The sequence below is a fragment of the Panicum hallii genome, chromosome 7, assembly GCF_002211085.1.
Source record: "Panicum hallii strain FIL2 chromosome 7, PHallii_v3.1, whole genome shotgun sequence".
In the NCBI taxonomy this organism is placed as follows: domain Eukaryota; kingdom Viridiplantae; phylum Streptophyta; class Magnoliopsida; order Poales; family Poaceae; genus Panicum; species Panicum hallii.
Genome location: NC_038048.1, coordinates 44726026 through 44745082, shown reverse-complemented (window position 1 = coordinate 44745082; position 19057 = coordinate 44726026). Strand labels below are relative to the sequence as shown.

Sequence of the window (19057 nt, the reverse complement as noted above, 5' to 3'; positions counted from 1 at the left end):
CGGGGCACAGCCCACAGCCAACACCCCCTCGGGTCTACTAGGCACCATAACGAAACAAAAGAGAAACAGCAACAAGACCACAGAACATTCGACGGAAACAGCAAACGGCGCAAGTGTTCAGGTGTTCAGCCATTCAGACCCCATTCTGAGCTTCTGCACGCCGCCTTTAGCGCCAAAGGTCTTGATAAAGCCGCCTCCAGAGAATCGCACCATTGGTCGACTCCAAGCGCCACTTGGTCCTTGAGCATAAGTTTCCAGGTCACCATGCACTTCCAGATTCTTCTATTTATTTTTGATCCGAGCTCTGTCATTCAGACTAGTATGTGTGCTTTGTGTCATTTCTCTATTTAATTCTATATCTTCTCTTGAAGCACAATTAGTTAGGCCGCTGCTTCTAGCCTCTACTCCACATAACATTTATGAATTCCGAATATATGCATTTTCTTTTCACTTGTTCTATTGTAAAATTCTTGTGTCTAATGCCACGGAATCTGCTTTTAATTTATTGTATTGTACTCCCTCTACTAGCAAAAGCTAGCAAAAGCTATATATGTAGATTTATCAAACGACCTACAATTTGGTATAGAAGGAGTATATTTTTTTTGCTATAACCGAATTAATGGAAAAAGGTTGTATTGTTTTGTACTTCCAAGATATGTGTCAGGTGAAATGCAGTATTTAACGTTGCATGAATTTCTTATATTGTTGAGATCAGATTAAATAGTGTAATCTCCTTGTTGCCTCAGATCAAATGAATCATATGTTCTTATAGTATTAATCTTTTTCTGGCTTTCTGGTAATATATTTCCATTAACGGGTTTGCTTTCTCTTCTGGGTTTGGTTAATATGGGGATTTGCTTTAAGTGCTTTTTATTTGGTTGATTATGTTGCTCATTTTAGTTAACATTAAAATTGTTTGTGTTATGTAGTTGCTCACATAAACAACAGCACAATCACCCTGTAAATACAATCACGTAATCCTACTCCTATAATTATATCTGAGAGATTGAGCCTGAAGATCTTGAGATTGACAAAATCACCATAGGCATCTCGCTATCAAACTACCTTTTACCTGCTATCAAAATAATAGATCTGTTAATTCCTAAAATAAATTTTGAAAAATGCAATCACTAATACCGAGTTGATGATTCGATTCAGTTAGGCATATTGCACCGTGAGGAACCTTGTTGTCTGAGTTACACTAAGTTTACAAGTCCAAGGTATATTTTAATATTGTTAATTTCAGTTTTTAAATATTTTTTACATTTATATCATATTTATGTCATGATAGATGGGACTATTAATACGTATGGGTGGGTTTTCTTTATGAGTAATTTTTACCCTAATTTTCAATCAATTCTCACTCGACCGGTCAGTTGACAAAATCAAGTGATCTTTTGTCTTAACATCATTCAAATTTTGGAAACTACCATTCCTACACGGCGCCGTTCTATTGGCTCCAAAATTTGAGTGACGACATTAAAACTTTTTACTCGGTTGTTAGGTAGTCATTCCCTTCCTTTTCTTTTGGTTATCATGTCAAGACCTTTCCCCCGTCTCATGCACCTAAATCTTCTATAGAAATTGAAAAATATTTTGAAAATATTTTAATTTGAAACTTTAAACACCGTATTCAACTCATTATCGAATAAGTGAGCAAAAAATTATCAAAAGAACCTAGCAGTTTTCAAAGATCCAACATGTGCAATTTGCTTAGATGATATATTTTACCTGATGATTGTTTTGTAAAAAATGAACGGTGAGAAACAAACATGGTCCGAACAGTTTGAGAATACTAGACTTTTGTAGGTTGCAGCCTTCATTTGGCCAAAGTCAGGATACTGGTCCATGAACCACATCGATTGCCATTTGCCAAAATACACTCGGAAACATATCAGTGCACAACCATAAAATTTCCCAGTTTACTAACAAATATCCCAGCTAATAACACTAGAGGTCTAAAGGAAAATTCAAATGATGAGATTCATCTCCGATGGCAGTAGATCGATAGACGCCCTTCCGTGGTTCAACAGAAAGTTCCAAGTTTTTTAGGATGGCTACAACTAAATTAGTGTCCTTTCCGAGTTTCCCTGACGAATCAACTTAGCTTCGCCCTTCCATCCTTGGAGCGGCAAGGCCCTGACAGATGCAAAAACCTTGCCCAACTTCAAGCCAAATGATGTCCAGAAGTGATATCTTCTGAAAATGATTGTAATCTTGGCAGGACTTCAAGACAAAATTCCTGCAAGAAAGATCACCGAGGAAAAAGTTCGATCAGCATTTCTCCAGAGAAAAAAAAGGGCATTTACAATGTTTACTCGCATCACAAAAGGACCTGAGCAAAAGTGTAACACTCACCTCATATGCAAGCAAGGAAACCGTAACTTTCCGTGTCCGTAGGAATTGGTTTACCTCAAACTGCAATAGATCACCACTTTCCTTGCTTACAGTTACAGATGGTGCTCTCTGAGCCTACAGAGTTTTGAGGACACCCTGAACTAGTTTCAGTGTCTTATCTATTTGGATATTACTGGAAGCATGCTGTCCCTGGATGCTTGAACTTAGTTCGGCAATTCTTGCTACAACTTGACAGATGCAAGAATCCTTGGCCCTGTTTGATGAGCAAAGTGATATTTTGTGAAAAATTGTGATCTTGGCAGGAACCCTGGACATGATTCCTGTTAGCCATATAATTACTGACAAAATGGTAAACGCTCGGTCAGTATTTCTCCAGGGAAAAATAATACTAGCATTTACAAGTGTAGTACAGTCTATAGACATCTGAAACGGGCGTGAGCAAAGTATATATAACACTCACCTCATATGCAAGCCGACCAGTTTCTACAAGCTCGAGCGTCAGTGGATACACATCATGCAACTCAGATCAACTCCGAGTGCAATGTGAAGGACCATTTGGTTCACAGCCACTTAAGGTGGCACGCCTTGAAGAAATGGCTAGACCGGCCAATCACAAGGTTGATCATAGATCAAGTAGGGTTTAAGTGTGCACTACTGACAGACCACAGTGCCATGGCGCCCGATCGGCCCGCTTGGCCCGCGTGGGCACGCCGCACGCGGTGCCTGTTTCTCGCAGATCCCCCCCCCCCCCCGCACCACCGTTGTTGGGGGCGGGTGCTGACGGCGCCGCCGCGCCACGCCATCCGCGCCACCACGCGGATAAGGGAGGGGTGGGCATCAGCACTAGCGCGCATGAAAGGGAGGAGCTCCGGGCTCCGAGTACCGGCGTCGGCGTGCGGGCACGGGAGGAGGTTCGGATGGGAGTCGAGCAAGCCGGCTGCACCGCCGCGGGGAAAGGAAGGAGGTGCAGGCGGCCAGGCGCCGCCGCCGCGGGGAGGGAAGGAGAGGCGCGAGTGGGCAGCCGGCTGCAACGCTGCGGGGAAGGGAAGGAGGTGCAGGCGGCCGGGTGCCACCACCACGGGGAGGGAAGGAGAGGTGCGGGCAGGTGGCCGCCGCCGCCGGGCAAGAGAGGAGGGCGGTTTGGGAAAAATGCCGTTAGAGTTTGGGGATGAAGATATGTGTGTGTATATATATGGGCCGGTGGGGTTGTTTGGTTTGATGAGCTGGAATTACAGAGCACATTGGGCCATTTGTTAACCGTGCCGTGCCGGGCCGGTTCACGTGCTAAGGCGTCGGCCCAAGCATGGCACAAGACCCGGGCCGGTGCCAGGCCCGTGCAGGGCAAAAAGCCATGTCGTGAGCCGGCCCATGGGCCTCAGGCCGAATGGCTATCTATAGTCAGAACGACGTGAAGAGTTTGAGATGTGGATTGCTGAAGAGCAGGGGCTTTGTGCAGAAATGGAGAGTGGAGATGGCAAAGAGCAGTTGTGCGGGAGGATCGGTACACCGGAGGGGGAAGATGCGATCGAGCAGCTGCGGCAAGTCAATGGTCCCAAAGGATCGGACGATTGGCTGAAGTAAACTAATCTCTGCCAGCGCAGCATGCCTTGGCCAGCAATGGCAGTGCCGCAGAGGTTTTTTTTTCCCTTCTTTTCTTGAAACAGCCGCAGAGGAGTTAACTATGGAAGAAGGCAGCAAAGAGCAAACTGGGTTATCGTTGATTCGTTGGTACCGTAAAGTGTGGGCTGGAAGAAGACAGCAACCGGCTTTTTCTTTAAAAAAATTCTTTTTACCTCCGTGAACTTTAGGCTAAATCCGAGTTTACTCTCTAGATAATGAAACCATCTGCCTGGACTATTCAGACTCGCGATATCAGACACATGACCTTCCTGACTGGTTTCTCTCAATGGTTTTTCTTTTTTTCTTAAGTTGATTTTGACTGACCTTTTTAAAAAATCATAGTAAATAAAAAAATAAAAAATAAAAAATCTAATTTTGTTGGAATCCATATGAGTAGATCTATGCAGTGAACATATTATATGATATAATTTAGTAAAAGAATTATTGTACTTTTAGATATATAATTAATTCATATATACAGTTTCCAAAGTTCAATTATGGTGAATTTTTTATAGTTGGATAATCATTATATGCTGGAGCTATAGTAAAAGTTTCATGCCTATTGAATCATGTATGCTTGAGAAACTAAATTCCAAACTATATCAGAGACTCTTCATTTCCTCAAGCATACATGATCCAACGGGAATGAATTTTTTATTACAGCTGAAGCATATAATTATTAGCTTACCATAAAAATTTCACCATAATTGGACTACGGAAACTATAGCTACTAATTAATTACAGAAAAGTATATATCTAAACATACAATAAATTTTTTTACTAAATTATATCATATCATATCATATGTTCAATGCATAGATCTATTCATGTGGAGTACAACAAAATTAGATTTACTATTTCATGATTTTTTGTGATTTACTATAATTTTTTAAAGATTCAGCTAAAATAAACATAAAATAAAAAAGAAAAATCATTGCGAGAAACCAGTCAGGGAGGTTGTGTCCGGTATCACGAGTCCGAAGAGTTCAGGCGGACGGTTTTATTATCCAGAGAGAAAACTCGGATTTGGTATCACGAGACCGAAAAGTTTAGGTGGACGGTTTTATTATCAAGGGAGAAAACTCGGATTTGGTTCAAAGTTGGAAAGTAAAAAGGATTTTTTTCTTTTCTTTACGGGCTTGATAGCAATCCGGCCCACACTTGTGAGCCTCGGCCCAGGCCCAGTTAAGCACAGAGCTGTCAAGAGCTCGTCCTGTGTGTGAGATATCTTTCAGTTTCAGGTTCCAATCCGAGAGGTAGCAGTCTAGCAGACGTGGGGACCTGCCATTGGATGGCACTGGATGCGCTTCTCCCCCATATTCATCGGCCTGCCGCAGAACAGCATTCCCATTCCATCTCCGAGCTGCCATGCCACGACATGGACAACGAAACTCCGCTGCTGCATAATCCACCGACTACCAAGAAGCCTCCGAAAGCGGTCTCGTCGGCCTGAGACTTGGAGGCAAGCGCGCGAGGCCGCTGGAGCCATGGTTCTCGTGGCGCTGGGCTGCTCCCCCGCTCGCTCTCCCACTTCCAGGTATTGTGCCACTAACAACAGAGTGCCGTTTGTGGTTGGTTTTCTCTGTTGATGCTTGTGGACTCGATCAGGCTGGGGAGGTTTTTCAGATTTCAGAATGCGGTGGGGGGCGGCGGCAAGGTTTAGGTGCTATTGGAATCTCAAGCATGTTTGGGTGCTCCTGAATCTTGATGCTAAATCGAAATCCTACTTCAGTGGTGATCCAGCTACGGTGACTAGTAGTAATTAGTAACTTAAGCGAACCATGTTGTGACTATCCTTGTCATTGCTATTCTGGATGCAATGCTGATGAGTTTATTATGAGTACCAAAAAAACAGGAGATTTGCTGTAAAACTTACTTGGTTTTCTGGATGCCTTTCCGCTCTAAGTTTCTGTTGGTTTCGACTTGGCAGGAGAAAATGTAGCACCACCAGACAGAGAATCGTCAGATGCTCTCTGAATGAGGAAATGCCACCGAACAAACATGGAGTAATATCCAAGCAGATAATCTCTTGCTTTGCTGCTTCGCTCGTGTTCATCTCTCCACCTTGTCAGGTACCTATTTGTATGTTGATTTTGTTATGTTAGATCCCCTTGTATCATAGCAGAAAGAAACACAAATCTTAGAGATTATAAAGAGAAATTCCCGCATTATGTTCTAGCTTCTTAGTATATGCACAGCACGTACATATCACGAAAGGATAAGAACTTGGAGATCACATAAATATTAATGTTGAGCAAAGATTATACAGCACTGGATTCATTCAAGTCAGCAAAAATGGTTAAGAAGGAAATAATAAGAATATGATTACCAGTTAAAAATAGTATGCCGCGATATCGATGAACTCTTCTTGTTGACCAGGCTATTCCTGCAGAAACCTCTGCCCAGCTGGGCTTGTGCCAGATTGCAACAGTGGCAGCCATCGATAGTGCTTCAGTTCCTCTACAATTTGACAGCCCTTATGATGAAGGCAGCGCGGGGATGATGATGATGAGGGGTATGACTGCCAAGAACTTTGATCCAGTTCGCTACTCTGGTAGATGGTTTGAGGTAGCCTCACTGAAACGTGGATTTGCTGGTCAAGGACAAGAAGACTGTCATTGCACTCAGGTATTGTAATACCTGAAACATCGAACAGAATAGCACTAAGGAGTCACTTTGGTACTATATCGCTTCATCTGCATAATACCCCAATAATGTATCCTTTCTCAATTGTTACAACCTGATTTTGACGTCTTATTAACAAACTGCTTTTTGGCCTTTTGCAATAGATTTTCACGGGATGATATTCCCATACCCTTTGCATGATGTAGTCTGTAAGTGGATTGTTACAGAAATTTGCTGCCACTGCAGGGTGTGTATTCATTTGATGAGAAGTCACGCTCAATCCAGGTGGATACATTCTGTGTCCACGGTGGACCTGATGGATACATAACTGGTATTCGGGGCAGGGTGCAATGCCTGTCTGAAGAAGACATGGCGAGTGCTGAGACAGATCTTGAGAGACAGGAGATGATCCGTGAGAAATGCTTTCTTCGGTTCCCGACACTACCGTTCATACCCAAGGAACCCTATGATGTTCTTGCAACTGACTATGACAATTATGCAATTGTATCTGGAGCTAAGGATACAAGCTTTATTCAGGTGAGGAACTAAACTCTGAACTGCTGAAGGTTCTTTATTTTGCAGTTATAACCAGGTTCCTGCAAAAGAGCTTACAATCAAAATTTTACTAAGAACCGATAACATTGTCAACTGAACTATGCTAACTTTTAATCTTTTTTGTTAAGAACTGGACATTGAAAAGTAAGTTCTGTAGAATGGCAACATTAAGCAAGTATGAAAAGTATATCTTTACAGTAGTAAATACATCTGCATATCTGATGCCCTTGTAATGTGAAACATCATAAGCCCTAACTCATTTTTCTGCCACTGAACCAGATATACTCAAGAACACCTAACCCTGGGCCACAATTCATCGAGAAGTACAAGTCCTATGTTGCCAACTTCGGCTACGACCCGAGCAAGATCAAGGACACCCCGCAGGACTGTGAGTACATGTCCTCGGACCAGCTCGCCCTGATGATGTCGATGCCCGGGATGAATGAGGCCCTGACGAATCAGTTCCCAGATCTAAAGCTGAAGGCACCAATAGCACTGAACCCATTCACAAGTGTGTTTGAAACCCTGAAGAAACTGCTTGAACTGTACTTCAAGTAAAGGGAGTGTTAGTGTAGCATTCTTCAGTATCCAACTGTCCACTTCTCCACTTGGAGCCTCAATTGAATAAAGTTCAGTTCGCTTGTTCTGACATTTGGTAATCTGAATATTGGTAAATTCTTTGCCTTTTCCAGAAGAAACATTCAGTTTAGCATTCCTCCAAGCACATGGTACTGATCGACTTGAGCATCCAGTAACCTTGGTTTAAGCGTCTGAGGTAGAAGGTTAGAACTCACCATCAGAAAATCAACTTCCGTAAGAAACATTCAGTTTAGCATTCCTCCAAGCACATGGTACTGATCTACTTGAGCATCCAGTATTCTTGGTTTAAGCGTCTGAGGCCATGAGCTAGAAGGTTAGAACTCACCATCAGAAAATCGACTTCCGCTGCCTGATTTGCAAGCGCGCCAACAAATACCCTGTCTCTTTGCCTTGCTAAGCAGAAGGCAGGGGCGCCGCTCGAGTATCAGGTTGCTTCAGCAGCGGCATGTTGGAGTTCCAGTCACCGTTGAGAGATGCTGTGACAGCAGCAGACCAGCACTGAACCAGTGACGGACGGAGCCCAGCCTCTGTCGCAGGACCTGAGCGGCATGGTGAGGGAGGGGCGGCCTACCACGTCGCCGACTTCGGAGTATAGGGCGACGTACGCATTGGCATCGCGGTGTGTCACCAAAAGAGGGTGGCATTTCTTCCCTTTGTCGTCGGAGGCGGCTAGGGAGGACGGCGGCGCGGAGGCTTCGAGGGGTGGCCCTTCCGCCGCTGCCAGGGAGGACGACTGGTTGTGTGACTGTCCCCTCGTTTAACGCCGGCAACCAAATAGGAGTTAAAATGCCTGTAATTTGCTATGAACAAAAAAGATTAAGTAATGTTTCAAAGTTGTTACATTGCGTGGTTCAAAAAGAAAATTGTTCTATTGCGACGTGTTCAGCTTTGCCTATCTCACTTTTAAAGCAAAGACCGAGGCTATTTCTAATGGGGTTCTTTATTTTGGTTTTATTTTCATTATTAGCATGTCATGTAAGTTTCTCTGATGACGTGATATAAGAGAGGCAAGCGGTCGCCTGAATAGCTAGATGTGGCCAAACACTTGCAGTTGCGCTGTAACCTTCTGAGTTCTGCCTGGGCAGCCACAGCTGGAAGGTTCGGAGCCTAGCAACACTACTCTAGGATCACTCATGGCTCATCACTTGTTCAGTATCATAGGCTTCATGGGCTGTCCTGATTAAAGCAGCCAAGTGCCGCAGCGCCTTAAACCTTACTTTACGGGCCCACAGCATTTCTTCATAGACTCTGTAGCAAGCCACCTCTCGTAACCCTTTGTTTTTATACTTAGGTGCATCCTCTACCAGCGTTGAATAGTCATCTCCAAAAAGCTGAAAGAAACACACTTTGGGCCATTAATTGAATGAGCAACAACCTGACAGCATGTTTGCAAAATATTATGATTTACCTTTTTAAGATTGCCAGCTACAGTTTGTTCACCTTTAGGGTAACCTACTATCATGAGAGCAGTTGCAAGTTTGAGTAAATCCCAATCCTCAAAGTCAATGCCAGATATCTCCTTAAGGTGCTCACCAGCATAGTGCAAGGATTCAGCATGTTTTTTCACATTAAAATCACATTCATATACAAGACCAGTCGCCTCAATAATACTTCTATTAATCTGAATACAAGAAGCATCGATACATCACTAAAATAGAGCATAAGGCAAAATTTTCTGTTAAAATACTGTATACAGATAAGTCAGTTTTAAGGGCTCGCAAGTGCACATGGAGCTATCACGTGCAAAGCATTTTATGTTAGGGAATGAGGTAGGGAGCTCACTATCTCTGGTTTGACATCAAAGCGATAGCGATTCAGGACAAGTTTCATCCCTTCACACATTGGGTGGCAATCCTTGTTAGCAACCTTGGAGTATTCATCAGGCAATAAGTATGGCATTTGATTGTTCATTAGCTCCATATTGTTAGTGATCACTGATGTTTCACAAAGTTGCTCTGCCGTGGTCTCCAATAAAAAAATTACGACGCCGCAAGCGGCGCCTGAACATCCGATAAATTTTTTTTCATAGGACGCTCCGACGAAACATTAAAAATTACTTAGTGAAACATCAGTGATCACTATTTGCAACATTTTAAAAAATGACTATATGGTTTGATTTTGGTATAAAAAGTTTCTACCGCAATATGGACACTATATTTCATGCAATATTTACTATAAAATATATAGAAATAATAGTTGCAATATCGATACTTAACTATTGCAACATATATCGGAGTGTCCAATTTTTTTAAGATTTCGAACATCAGTTTTATAATCATTTTGTAGCATTACCGTAAAAGTAAAAGTTCAGAATATCTCGGCCTCGGATCGACCACGGCTTGGGATCCTCCAGCTTTGGTTGGCAGGCGAGCCCGAGCTCGGCTCATTGACAGCCCTCCCGCTCAGGGCTCAGGGCCTCACGTTCATCTCCTCCCTCTGTTTCTTGAACCTTTCCCTTCTCTCGGACTCTCTCCTCCCGTGCTCTTCCTTCCCTGGCGGCGACGACCGAGCGGCGGCGCCATTTGTCCTGTCTTCGCCCAGCCCTTTGCCGGCGACGAGCGCATCCTCCAGGTATGCCCGCCCCTTCTCTTTCCTTCTGCTGTGCGAGACGGAGCACCCCAAACCCTAACAAAACTATTTGTATTTGGATCTGAATCCAGTTACAATATATTACCTACTAACTTCTATTTCTTTTGCAAGAATTATCGGGTGTACATGTGTACACCCATGTCCTATGCTGGGTCCGCCCCTGGTCCATATAGGTTCTGATTAACCTCCGATTATTAACCTTTCACGCTGCGACATGATGCTGTATAACATTCAGAACCAGAAAATATGCATATATCTTTGCTTTTAATCCTCGTGAAAAATCCTTCCGGTACTGTGGGTCGTCCGTTTGATTCCAGGTCTAGGTTTGATGATTCCCATGCTCTGTTGCGTTTTACCCCCAAGGATCCTTCTATTTGGTGAAATAAGCTTGTGTTGATTTGTGACTAATTACGACTTGTTGATACCTGCGGTTATGCAGTTCTTTTGTTTCGATTTCTGTTCAAGATCAGATCAGTTCATTGATCAGTTTAATTGGGTAGCTCAGAAAATTTGAGATGTCAGCAAAACAGAAAAAATATTATTAGTGTCCAGCAGCAAATTGCCACTGATTTGTGGAGTCTTTTGGCAAAGACATTCCTTTTTAGTGGTCTGTAGCAAAATCCATGTTTGAAGGGTGTCCACCAGCCAATTTTGCTTTTTACGTTGTTGGTTGCAGACTGCGCCATGTAGCATGTGATAATTGCTCTACAAGAACTGCCTTCATTGGATTTCATTATTGGAATACAGACTGATGAACCATGTGTATTCTAGTAACTTATCATCATGTTTTGTCACCCTTCTCATTTTTTATGGCATTTCTTGCACAGCACCACTTTTCATGTTTAGAGGAGAAAAAGTAGGAAAACAAATGCCGATTGACACCAATAAGTTATTCTTACCCTTTTCAGATTCAGCTGCTTGAACAAAACAAGTAAAGATGGCATCAGAAGGGGATAAAGATGCACCTAGTGAAGCTCTGTCCATGGAGCAGTCATCAACTTCTGGTGCAAAGCGCAAGCGTGGTCGCCCAAGGAAATACGAGTACCCTGTATATGATGTACCACAAAAAGCACAACCCATTCAGAGTGTCCCACCTCTTCGCTGCACACAAGATGGCTTGAGTATTCGACAGGATGGGCTGCAGGCCAGCCATACATCAGGTGGCAGTGCTCATGGTAATCGGTCTGGTCGACCTAGGAATTCTGCTAACACGGTGAATAATTCTGACAACCAAGCATCCTATCATAACAATGCTCCTCTGCAACGTAATTCAGGAAAGGATGACGTTCTCGGCAAGCATTTTGTTGGCAAGCTGACAAAGAAAATTCCTGGATTTGCCCTCATTACGGTAAAAGTGAAGGACAATCAGGTGCTCAAAGGTTGGGTTCCAGATGAAAATAATCTCCGTCCAATAACACCTAAGGATGACCTTGCCCCAGAGCTCCCCATGCTTCGACCAAGCCAAGTTCGAAAGCGAGCATCAGCAATCCTCATGCAAGCAGCTCCTCCTGTGCCAATCCACTTGGAGGATGTTACACTTGCAAAGCCTCTGCAGATGAGGAGGCCTGCTGAGAAAACTATTGCTAAGCACACTGTCCCTCTTGCTCCAAGGCCTTACATGGGTTCTGCTGTTCTAGCAGCAGTACCTGTATCAATTTCACCCAGTAATCCTGAAATGAGAACTTTGGCCAAGCAGGATACTGAACCTGTGATCACACAATCATCAGTTGCTGCCGTGCCAATTAAATCCGCCCGTCCTGTATTGGTACCATGCAAACAAGTGGATAATCAAAATGAACTTCCTGGAAAGAAGTCTGTCAATGAGTTTCAGAAAGATTCGGAGTCTTCAAATGAAACTAAGGAGTCATCAGGTATGCTTTGCTGGATCCGATGTCCTGCTGAGTTTCAGATCATTGACTAGAAATCTCAAAACTGTTTTGTCCCGCAGACAAGTTTAGAAACTTTCCAACCCTGTTTATACATGATTACCAGGAAACTGCATTTCCCATCTGAGTTTTCAATCTCATAAATCTTTGCCACATTAATGTTTGTAAAATTTTCCTTTTGTAGTGATAGGTGAAAAAACAAACACTGCTCTTGTGGATGTAGTAGTCAAGGATTCTCCAGGTTAAATATAGTTTTTATTACACTCATCAAATTGAAATGAACATTACTATGGGTTCAAAGAGATTTAAACTAATGTAGCCTGATTTCTTTTCCTTTGGTTGCTATAGAGGGAAGGCAACTGCTTAATGTTCAAGTAATGGATGTGGTTAAGGAAACTTCTGGTAAGGTCTATAATTATATGCTTGAAATATAGCTGGCATAGTGCATGCAGTTTATGCGCTCTTTCTCCTGGCAGGCCAAACTCAGAATGTTGATGCAATAATTACTGATGAGATCAAGATAACATCAGGTACAATATAATTTTATACTCCTGATTCACATTTGTTATTGAAAGTGACCATTAAGTGGGGTATTTCTTCAGGCGTCGGAGATCAGCCAAATTCTGCAAATAGTGAGCAGCAGAGTTCTAAGGAGCCATCAGGTGATGTATGAGCCCAATATTTCCCACATTTTGAACTGGCCATGGTCTTATACTCTGAGTGTGAATATTTAGATATTACGGAACAATCTGAGCGGCTGAAGACACAGACCAGTGTCCTGAAAGGAGTTGATGGCTTAAAGTCAGGCGCCTCAGGTAAAAACTAATCCTTCACCTTTACTTTGACTGTTTCTAGTGGCATCTTCAACGACATCTGAATCCAGGTCAGATAGGACTGTAATCATTTGATTATACCCTTTTATCTGTGCAAAATAAAAATTCCTATGCATGTAGCAAACTTATATTTACTGAAAATATATCCAAGATGTCTAGTTATTACCCTACACTTTCTTGTACAGTGCTAAGCACATGCTAGATTTGTTGTCTGCCATGTGTAACTAGGCCATAACTTATTCTAACCAATTTTTAGAGGAGCTGTGCCTACGGCTGAAGCTTAAGTACAGGCAGTACACCATATCCATATAAATATGTACAGGCATTACCTGTATATTCTCTTGTTAAAAGTCTTCTTTTTTTACTGCAAGAGCTAATAAACTACTGTGGTGTTTAAATTTGTAATTCCAGATGATGTGCACCCTGCACGATGAACATGAAATGAAGTTTGACAGCAAATGAAAGCAGAGATCAAGTTTCAAGAAATGCAACACAGCTCCTGTTGTTTGGTGGAAGCTTGCAGTCTGGACTCTGGAATGTTTCCACCAATCTTATCATAATTTCAGTTGCATGGGGAGCTGGAGTTGTAGCGAATGGCTCAATGCTTTAGGTCTAGACTCTTATCGTTACAATTTAGTTTTGTTGCTCTCAGTTATTGGTGAGAGATTCAGTAGAGACGCCTCAAGTACTCATGCAGTAGAACTGTAAATAGAAAAAGAAACATACTTAATAGACTTAGCATATTTAGGAAAGCCACATCTGAATCTTCAGTTTTTATTGTACACATGGCTTATGACATTTAAGCCTTATTCTCAAAGCATCAGGAACACTGATTCTAAAGATAACTGGCAAGTGCTACTCGTCTCTGCTATTACCTAATTTCCCCAAAATACTTGCAACAAATTGTGTCCCTTCATATTGAGCATGACTAAGTTTATTTGCAGAATTCTTTTAACTGTGTCGTTGCCTTGCTATTGTTACCAGGCTGTCAAGCAGATCAACCTCATACAAGATGATCTTAACTTTTTGCCATATCATGGTCCCAGGAAAGCTTTACAACAAAAGATTATTTAGGCTCAGCACGGCCACTCGAAGATTTGCAAAGCCCTTCCAACAAATAACGAGTTATGTTGACAGCAATACAAATGTTGATCAGAAGCAGTTACACTTAGCAAGATGAATGTACATTAGCCTTGTGAAATAAGGCCTTCACTATCTTAATCATTCACAATGTCACATTGTACATCTCTTGGAAGAAGAAAAGGTATTGCTAAGACAAAACAAAGAATTGCTGCAATCTTCTCTCTATTTCATATTACTCCCCCATGGAAGTATGGAACCCACCTAAAAAGAATATTTCAGAAACCCACACAAACTATGAAGAATGGCAAAAGTTGCAAAGCCCTTCCAACTAAAATACGGACACAGACCAGCAACTGACAAGTGAATCAGGAGACTAGGCAAAATCGTGAGTCCTTTGAGACAAGAGACATACCCCAAACCAAAGGGGTAAACCAGGATTCTTCTAACAAAAGGAGATGTCACATTGGTCTGACAAGTTTACATGTATTTGCCTGGGATCATGCTGCTTGCAGCAGGAACCATGATGGGATGAATTGCCTGGAACGGCTGCACAAGTGGTGCAGGGCTTGGTACCTCCAATGGCAGATTCCCAGTTGCCATGACTTGAGGGGCCAAATATACAGGGGCGTTTCCTGGAGAAAAGATTTTGCATGTACTTCCATTGTCAGTTGAAATATGTATCTTCCATTCAAGAAAAAGAAACTGAACCTAAACATTGCAATATCATTTCTACAGTAGTCTCAACCATGACTTAGGTCCGTTACCTTGGAACTTCTGCATGCTAGCTTGGTATGAATTCAACATCACAGGGCGAGGCCATCCTTGAGAACCAATGGGTGTTCCATGTATTGCATCCTTCAATGAGAATCAAGAGTCAATGAAAAGATTAAATAGGTTAACTGATCAAAAGTAACAGAAAAGAACAGTTCCAACAGAAAAAAAAAAATCATTCCAGTTAACTAACGAACTGGAATGGGGACTGTTGCACAAAGATCAAGTAAGGTTTTATTAGACAGAAAATTAAGTTATCAAGTAAGAACATGAACAAAACATTCATCAATCTGTGTCAACACTTTACCCAAGGTCTAGGTTGATCAAGTAAGAACACTCACAAAAAACTTCTATGTTGGTATGTAAAACAACAACCTGTGCAACATCAGGACTGGCAGCAAAGATCCATCACATGAGAAGAACAATCACAGTTGCTGGAGTGTAAAGCTAAAATACTTTACCCAAGGTCTAGGTTTTAGTAGATGGAAAATTGAATTTTTTAGTAGATGGAAAATTGAATTCTCAAGTAAGATTTGGATAATTTCTGCCTATTCTGCCGATAAAGCAACACAGATGGCATATCTGTCTCTATGAAATGGGGACTATCGCACAAGTCATATAAATATAGCAAAGCAATTCTTTGCATCGTCTTCCTAGTCTTGATATATCCACTAAAGTCTTAAGACAATCAATAGTTGTGAATCACTCACCTGAGAAATTGGGTGAACATAAACAACAGGACTGAACTTCCCGGTCATCACCTATCATGTCATCACATAAATTTAATATATAATTTTGGAGACATGAGCATAATTTTACCCAAAAGAATAAAAAGTAGATGAGCAATCTCATTTAAAGAGCATGCAAACTTACATGCTGAGGACTAGGGCTATTGTAGGATGCTCCCATTTGCATGGGATGGTATGGTGTGCCAATTCTAGCTGGATCTAGCCTGGATGCATTATGCCCCACGACCTATGATGCAAAAATTTAAGCAGTATTAGAATTTAGAAGTATGATAATGTTAGAATCAAACATTCATGATAGAGGTAGGAAGCAAGCAAGATCAAATTTAGGTGTATTTGCACATATACTTGCACAAAGTACAATTGCAGAACATAAAAGAAAAGTTGTTAAAATAAGCCTTCAAACATCAAAAATACATTTGCATGTGAGCTAGTTTTTTAATTAAAAAAGACAGTTTAGAGGAAAAGGAGGTGTCACGTTCCTTGCATCGGAATGAAATTAAAGCTGATAAGCTGAAAGTTGGTGTGGACAATCTGCTACAGGTTCAAATTATTCATTTGACCCAGCAGAAAAATCAGATTAGATAGGTAATAAATAGCAATGGCTTGCATAGCTCAACCACAAAGCATGTGCATAGGAGCAAGTGCAAGAGCTCAAATATAGAACAAATAATAATGGAGTAACCCATGTGTAGCAATCAACTTGGCCTCAGGGAGGCATGATACAAGTTCCTATGTGATATTTCCCACTTTATCCAATGACAGGCAAAACTATTGAAACAATCATAAAGCACATAAGAAATAAATTGAAGTACTTACTGACTGAACATATTGAGGTGAAATGGCATAATTTGCAGGAGACAGGTTACTGCAATGAATCTTGTTGGATAGAGATGAAACGCCTGGTGCAGATTTTGGCTCATATACAGGTATGCCCGTTGGTACTTCAGGGGCACAGTGTGAGATGTAGTTTGAGTTAACAGGGGGCGCAGCTGCATGTGCTTGTCTAGAGCTTGCAAAAGATGGAGAAAAGACCTTTGCACAAGGATTGAGTTTAAATTCCTGAAATAATGGACCATTGCTCTATTAACATGGAAAAGAAACAGTCATAGAACGATTGGCATTTCAATAAATTTGTACAGCTAGAGAAGGGTCAAAACAAAAGATAAAATCAGCAAGCAATACTTGTAGGTCAGAAGTCAGATCACTAGAGAACTGTCAGTCTCACAATTCAAATTAAAGGAGTTCACCTTAGCATTGGTTTTGCTTGATGTGACAATCTTGGTAGCCGAATTATTGGCTGGTTGAGAGGTTTTAACATCTGAAGTCACCATGGGTGCGGGTATAACTGAGCTTGAAACAACATCAACTTTAGGCCCCATAGTTGCAGACCCGGAAACCCCATTCATGGACAAATATGGCCCCACATGTCCGGGAGAAGGGCTGACACTTGTAGCATTACCACTAACTGAGAAATTGAGCAGGTTTAACGCAAAGAAGAAAAAGGGTAAAAAAAATACTATCTTGGTACTAGAAGAAACAAAAGGGATTCATATGTTGACCATTTTTATTGACGGTGGCATTTTTCTCCTTACCCTCCATGGTGCATTTCTCAACTTGCCTGTGACAGAAATAGTATTAATTGAGTTACAACGATTAGAAGAATGAAGAACTTAATCAAGTTAAATAGATTGCTTGATATCTACATTTTGAATCAGCATGAGGGGGAAATTCACTTTGTCATTTACATTGGGGCCAAGTATGATGCATACATACAATCCAAAAGGGATAAATATGAAACAGTATGCGTAGCTTGACTTGAGAACATACTCAAGTGGAGATATATTTCCAGTTTTAGACATTTTCATGTCGTTTGCATATGAAGTCTGAGGCTTCAAGGATCCACTGGCAACCACCACATTGCAATCAGGAGTTCTACCAAAAATGGGTAGTGTGAGCCCCTGGGGAAAAGGAAAGGATGTCATGAACGCCAGTGATTAGACAATGCTTTGTAACGTACCACTGAATTAAGCCTACCTTTGCAATCACTTGAACAAGATCATCTGGGTGAACAACAAGAGTATCCACAAATGCTCCCAGCGACAGATTGGCGTCTCCCTTCCCATTTGCTATCTTCTTTGCTTTCTTTAGCACAACACCTGCTCAGTATAAAACCATCAATGCAATGTTTTTTTTGGCAACAGGAAAATAAGCTTTCATCTTTTAACATTTGGCGTTTCAACTCACGACACGGACGGTATAGTCAAACAAGGAATAAATGATGACCGGAAATTTGTCACATACTCTACTTGCACCCTAGAAATCAGGACCGCTCCTATGATCTCAGAAATGTCGTATAAGTTTTCCATGTAATCTATCCTTGAATCCAATCATGCTGTGGTGCCACGACAATGCAAAATCAGCGCTTCAACCAAGACCACGGAACGACGAGATCTTGGCCGCTAACAAAAGAAAGCATGCATAGCTGCATCACAGAGGGAACCAAACCCGGCGATCTCTGCCACTCGCCTCCAAATCCATCCCGACGTAACAAAAACTAACATCCGGCGAGCTCCCAGCGACCACAATCACCCGCCCGCCAAGCAGATCAAATGGATGCAGAGGAAAACGGGGCCACCAACTAGCCCGGCAGCATCCACTGTTCCACTCCACCCACTGTTGGATCACGTCCCGAACGCCAATCCCGCGATCCATCAAACCCAACGCGGCCACGCTCAACGAGACCCGCGAACGGGCAGGTTTCGACGAGAACGGGTGGGAGGGGCAAGAGGTTACGGTCGCTCACCGTATCCGTCGTTGACGCAGGCGGTGTGGAGGACGCCGTCGTAGGCGGATCCGTCGCGGACCTGCACCTCAACGGGGAGCCCCACCATGCAGACCGTGGCCAGCAGCAGCGCCTCGGCGAGGGACGGCGCCGCCGCCTTGGGCGGCGAGGGTGGCGGCGGCGGCTTCGCCTTCCGGGGGCGGGCCATGGGGGAGGGGGAGGGAAGGGGAGGCGACGAGCCGACCCGAAAAAGGCAAGGGGGAAAGGACCAAGGGGGGCGTGGCCGTGTGACTCGGTTCGGAGGTGGCAACGCACCGCAAGTGATGGCGCCTTTTGTTTTCCTTTCCGGGATGATTCGTTGCGCCACGCGAATCTTAAAGCCTCACTGACGGCGTGATTATGCAAATAATATTGGTTGTATATACAAAATAAAAACTCCGTTTGCCTTTATAGGTCAGATTCGCCCTGTGCTATCCTGGTCAAATTTCGTATCTAACAATTTAGTTATTAATCTATACTATAAAAGATCAAAAATAATTAAAAATATTTCTTACTCAGATCGAGCCCGCTGTACCCTCATTTTGAACTCATCAAGAAGGAGCGAGA

The 19057-nt window shown here is 42.5% G+C and overlaps 4 protein-coding genes and 1 long non-coding RNA gene across 10 annotated transcripts; 2 read left to right on the top strand and 3 right to left on the bottom strand.

The window, feature by feature from the left end:
- Positions 1-1811: 1811 nt before the first annotated feature.
- Positions 1812-3052, bottom strand: LOC112901549. Its single transcript, XR_003230320.1, has 3 exons — positions 2819-3052; positions 2359-2696; positions 1812-2242 (listed from the first exon to the last, which is right to left on the bottom strand). It is a non-coding gene; the product is annotated as an uncharacterized LOC112901549 (long non-coding RNA).
- A 2262-nt stretch (positions 3053-5314) lies between these two features.
- LOC112901446 (chloroplastic lipocalin) lies at positions 5315-7809 on the top strand. 2 transcript variants are annotated; one of them, XM_025970373.1, is made up of 6 exons: positions 5315-5515; positions 5587-5726; positions 5909-6050; positions 6358-6606; positions 6850-7140; positions 7438-7809. In XM_025970373.1, the coding sequence occupies exons 2-6, from the start codon at positions 5686-5688 to the stop codon at positions 7714-7716; spliced, it is 1002 nt and encodes a 333-aa protein (XP_025826158.1). In that variant the 5' UTR covers positions 5315-5515; positions 5587-5685; the 3' UTR covers positions 7717-7809. The 2 variants fall into 2 exon arrangements, with proteins under 2 accessions (XP_025826158.1, XP_025826157.1); XM_025970372.1 differs by lacking the exon at positions 5587-5726.
- A 1076-nt stretch (positions 7810-8885) lies between these two features.
- Positions 8886-9678, bottom strand: LOC112900864. The gene is made up of 3 exons (XM_025969652.1): positions 9541-9678; positions 9167-9379; positions 8886-9089 (listed from the first exon to the last, which is right to left on the bottom strand). The coding sequence occupies exons 1-3, from the start codon at positions 9676-9678 to the stop codon at positions 8886-8888; spliced, it is 555 nt and encodes a 184-aa protein (XP_025825437.1).
- A 451-nt stretch (positions 9679-10129) lies between these two features.
- LOC112899324 lies at positions 10130-14255 on the top strand. 4 transcript variants are annotated; one of them, XR_003230029.1, is made up of 9 exons: positions 10130-10329; positions 11256-12218; positions 12418-12474; positions 12582-12635; positions 12710-12763; positions 12836-12895; positions 12968-13048; positions 13478-13676; positions 14051-14255. XR_003230029.1 is itself a non-coding variant. In XM_025967755.1 (9 exons), the coding sequence occupies exons 2-9, from the start codon at positions 11285-11287 to the stop codon at positions 13498-13500; spliced, it is 1164 nt and encodes a 387-aa protein (XP_025823540.1). In that variant the 5' UTR covers positions 10132-10329; positions 11256-11284; the 3' UTR covers positions 13501-13956. The 4 variants fall into 4 exon arrangements, 3 of the variants coding, with proteins under 3 accessions (XP_025823538.1, XP_025823540.1, XP_025823539.1); XM_025967755.1 differs by lacking the exon at positions 14051-14255 and having other exon boundaries at positions 10132-10329; positions 11256-11522; positions 11622-12218; positions 13478-13956; XM_025967753.1 differs by lacking the exon at positions 14051-14255 and having other exon boundaries at positions 13478-13956.
- On the bottom strand, positions 14250-18720 carry LOC112899323. Of its 2 annotated transcripts, none has more exons than XM_025967750.1 (10): positions 18473-18720; positions 17704-17825; positions 17497-17627; positions 17229-17287; positions 16917-17134; positions 16486-16728; positions 15794-15895; positions 15631-15681; positions 14914-15004; positions 14250-14781 (listed from the first exon to the last, which is right to left on the bottom strand). In XM_025967750.1, the coding sequence occupies exons 1-10, from the start codon at positions 18657-18659 to the stop codon at positions 14627-14629; spliced, it is 1359 nt and encodes a 452-aa protein (XP_025823535.1). In that variant the 5' UTR covers positions 18660-18720; the 3' UTR covers positions 14250-14626. The 2 variants fall into 2 exon arrangements, with proteins under 2 accessions (XP_025823535.1, XP_025823536.1); XM_025967751.1 differs by having other exon boundaries at positions 17262-17287.
- Between the last annotated feature and the right edge of the window lie 337 nt (positions 18721-19057).

What these genes read in the sequence shown, in the direction of transcription:
- LOC112901446 (XM_025970372.1), top strand. Translation starts at nt 5,466, where the DNA reads ATGGTTCTCGTGGCGCTGGGCTGCTCCCCCGCTCGCTCTCCCACTTCC. An exon ending in TCATCTCTCCACCTTGTCAG is followed by an intron (nt 6,051 to 6,357) that starts GTACCTATTTGT and finishes CTTGTTGACCAG; the next exon opens with GCTATTCCTGCAGAAACCTC. An exon ending in AGGATACAAGCTTTATTCAG is followed by an intron (nt 7,141 to 7,437) that starts GTGAGGAACTAA and finishes CCACTGAACCAG; the next exon opens with ATATACTCAAGAACACCTAA.
- LOC112900864 (XM_025969652.1), bottom strand. Translation starts at nt 9,678, where the DNA reads ATGGAGCTAATGAACAATCAAATGCCATACTTATTGCCTGATGAATAC. An exon ending in TTGATGTCAAACCAGAGATA is followed by an intron (nt 9,380 to 9,540) that starts GTGAGCTCCCTA and finishes TCTTGTATTCAG; the next exon opens with ATTAATAGAAGTATTATTGA. An exon ending in TAGCTGGCAATCTTAAAAAG is followed by an intron (nt 9,090 to 9,166) that starts GTAAATCATAAT and finishes TGTTTCTTTCAG; the next exon opens with CTTTTTGGAGATGACTATTC.
- LOC112899324 (XM_025967753.1), top strand. Translation starts at nt 11,285, where the DNA reads ATGGCATCAGAAGGGGATAAAGATGCACCTAGTGAAGCTCTGTCCATG. An exon ending in TGAAACTAAGGAGTCATCAG is followed by an intron (nt 12,219 to 12,417) that starts GTATGCTTTGCT and finishes TTCCTTTTGTAG; the next exon opens with TGATAGGTGAAAAAACAAAC. An exon ending in TGAGATCAAGATAACATCAG is followed by an intron (nt 12,764 to 12,835) that starts GTACAATATAAT and finishes GTATTTCTTCAG; the next exon opens with GCGTCGGAGATCAGCCAAAT.
- LOC112899323 (XM_025967750.1), bottom strand. Translation starts at nt 18,659, where the DNA reads ATGGCCCGCCCCCGGAAGGCGAAGCCGCCGCCGCCACCCTCGCCGCCC. An exon ending in TTGTTCAAGTGATTGCAAAG is followed by an intron (nt 17,628 to 17,703) that starts GTAGGCTTAATT and finishes CCTTTTCCCCAG; the next exon opens with GGGCTCACACTACCCATTTT. An exon ending in TGCCACCGTCAATAAAAATG is followed by an intron (nt 17,135 to 17,228) that starts GTCAACATATGA and finishes TCAATTTCTCAG; the next exon opens with TTAGTGGTAATGCTACAAGT.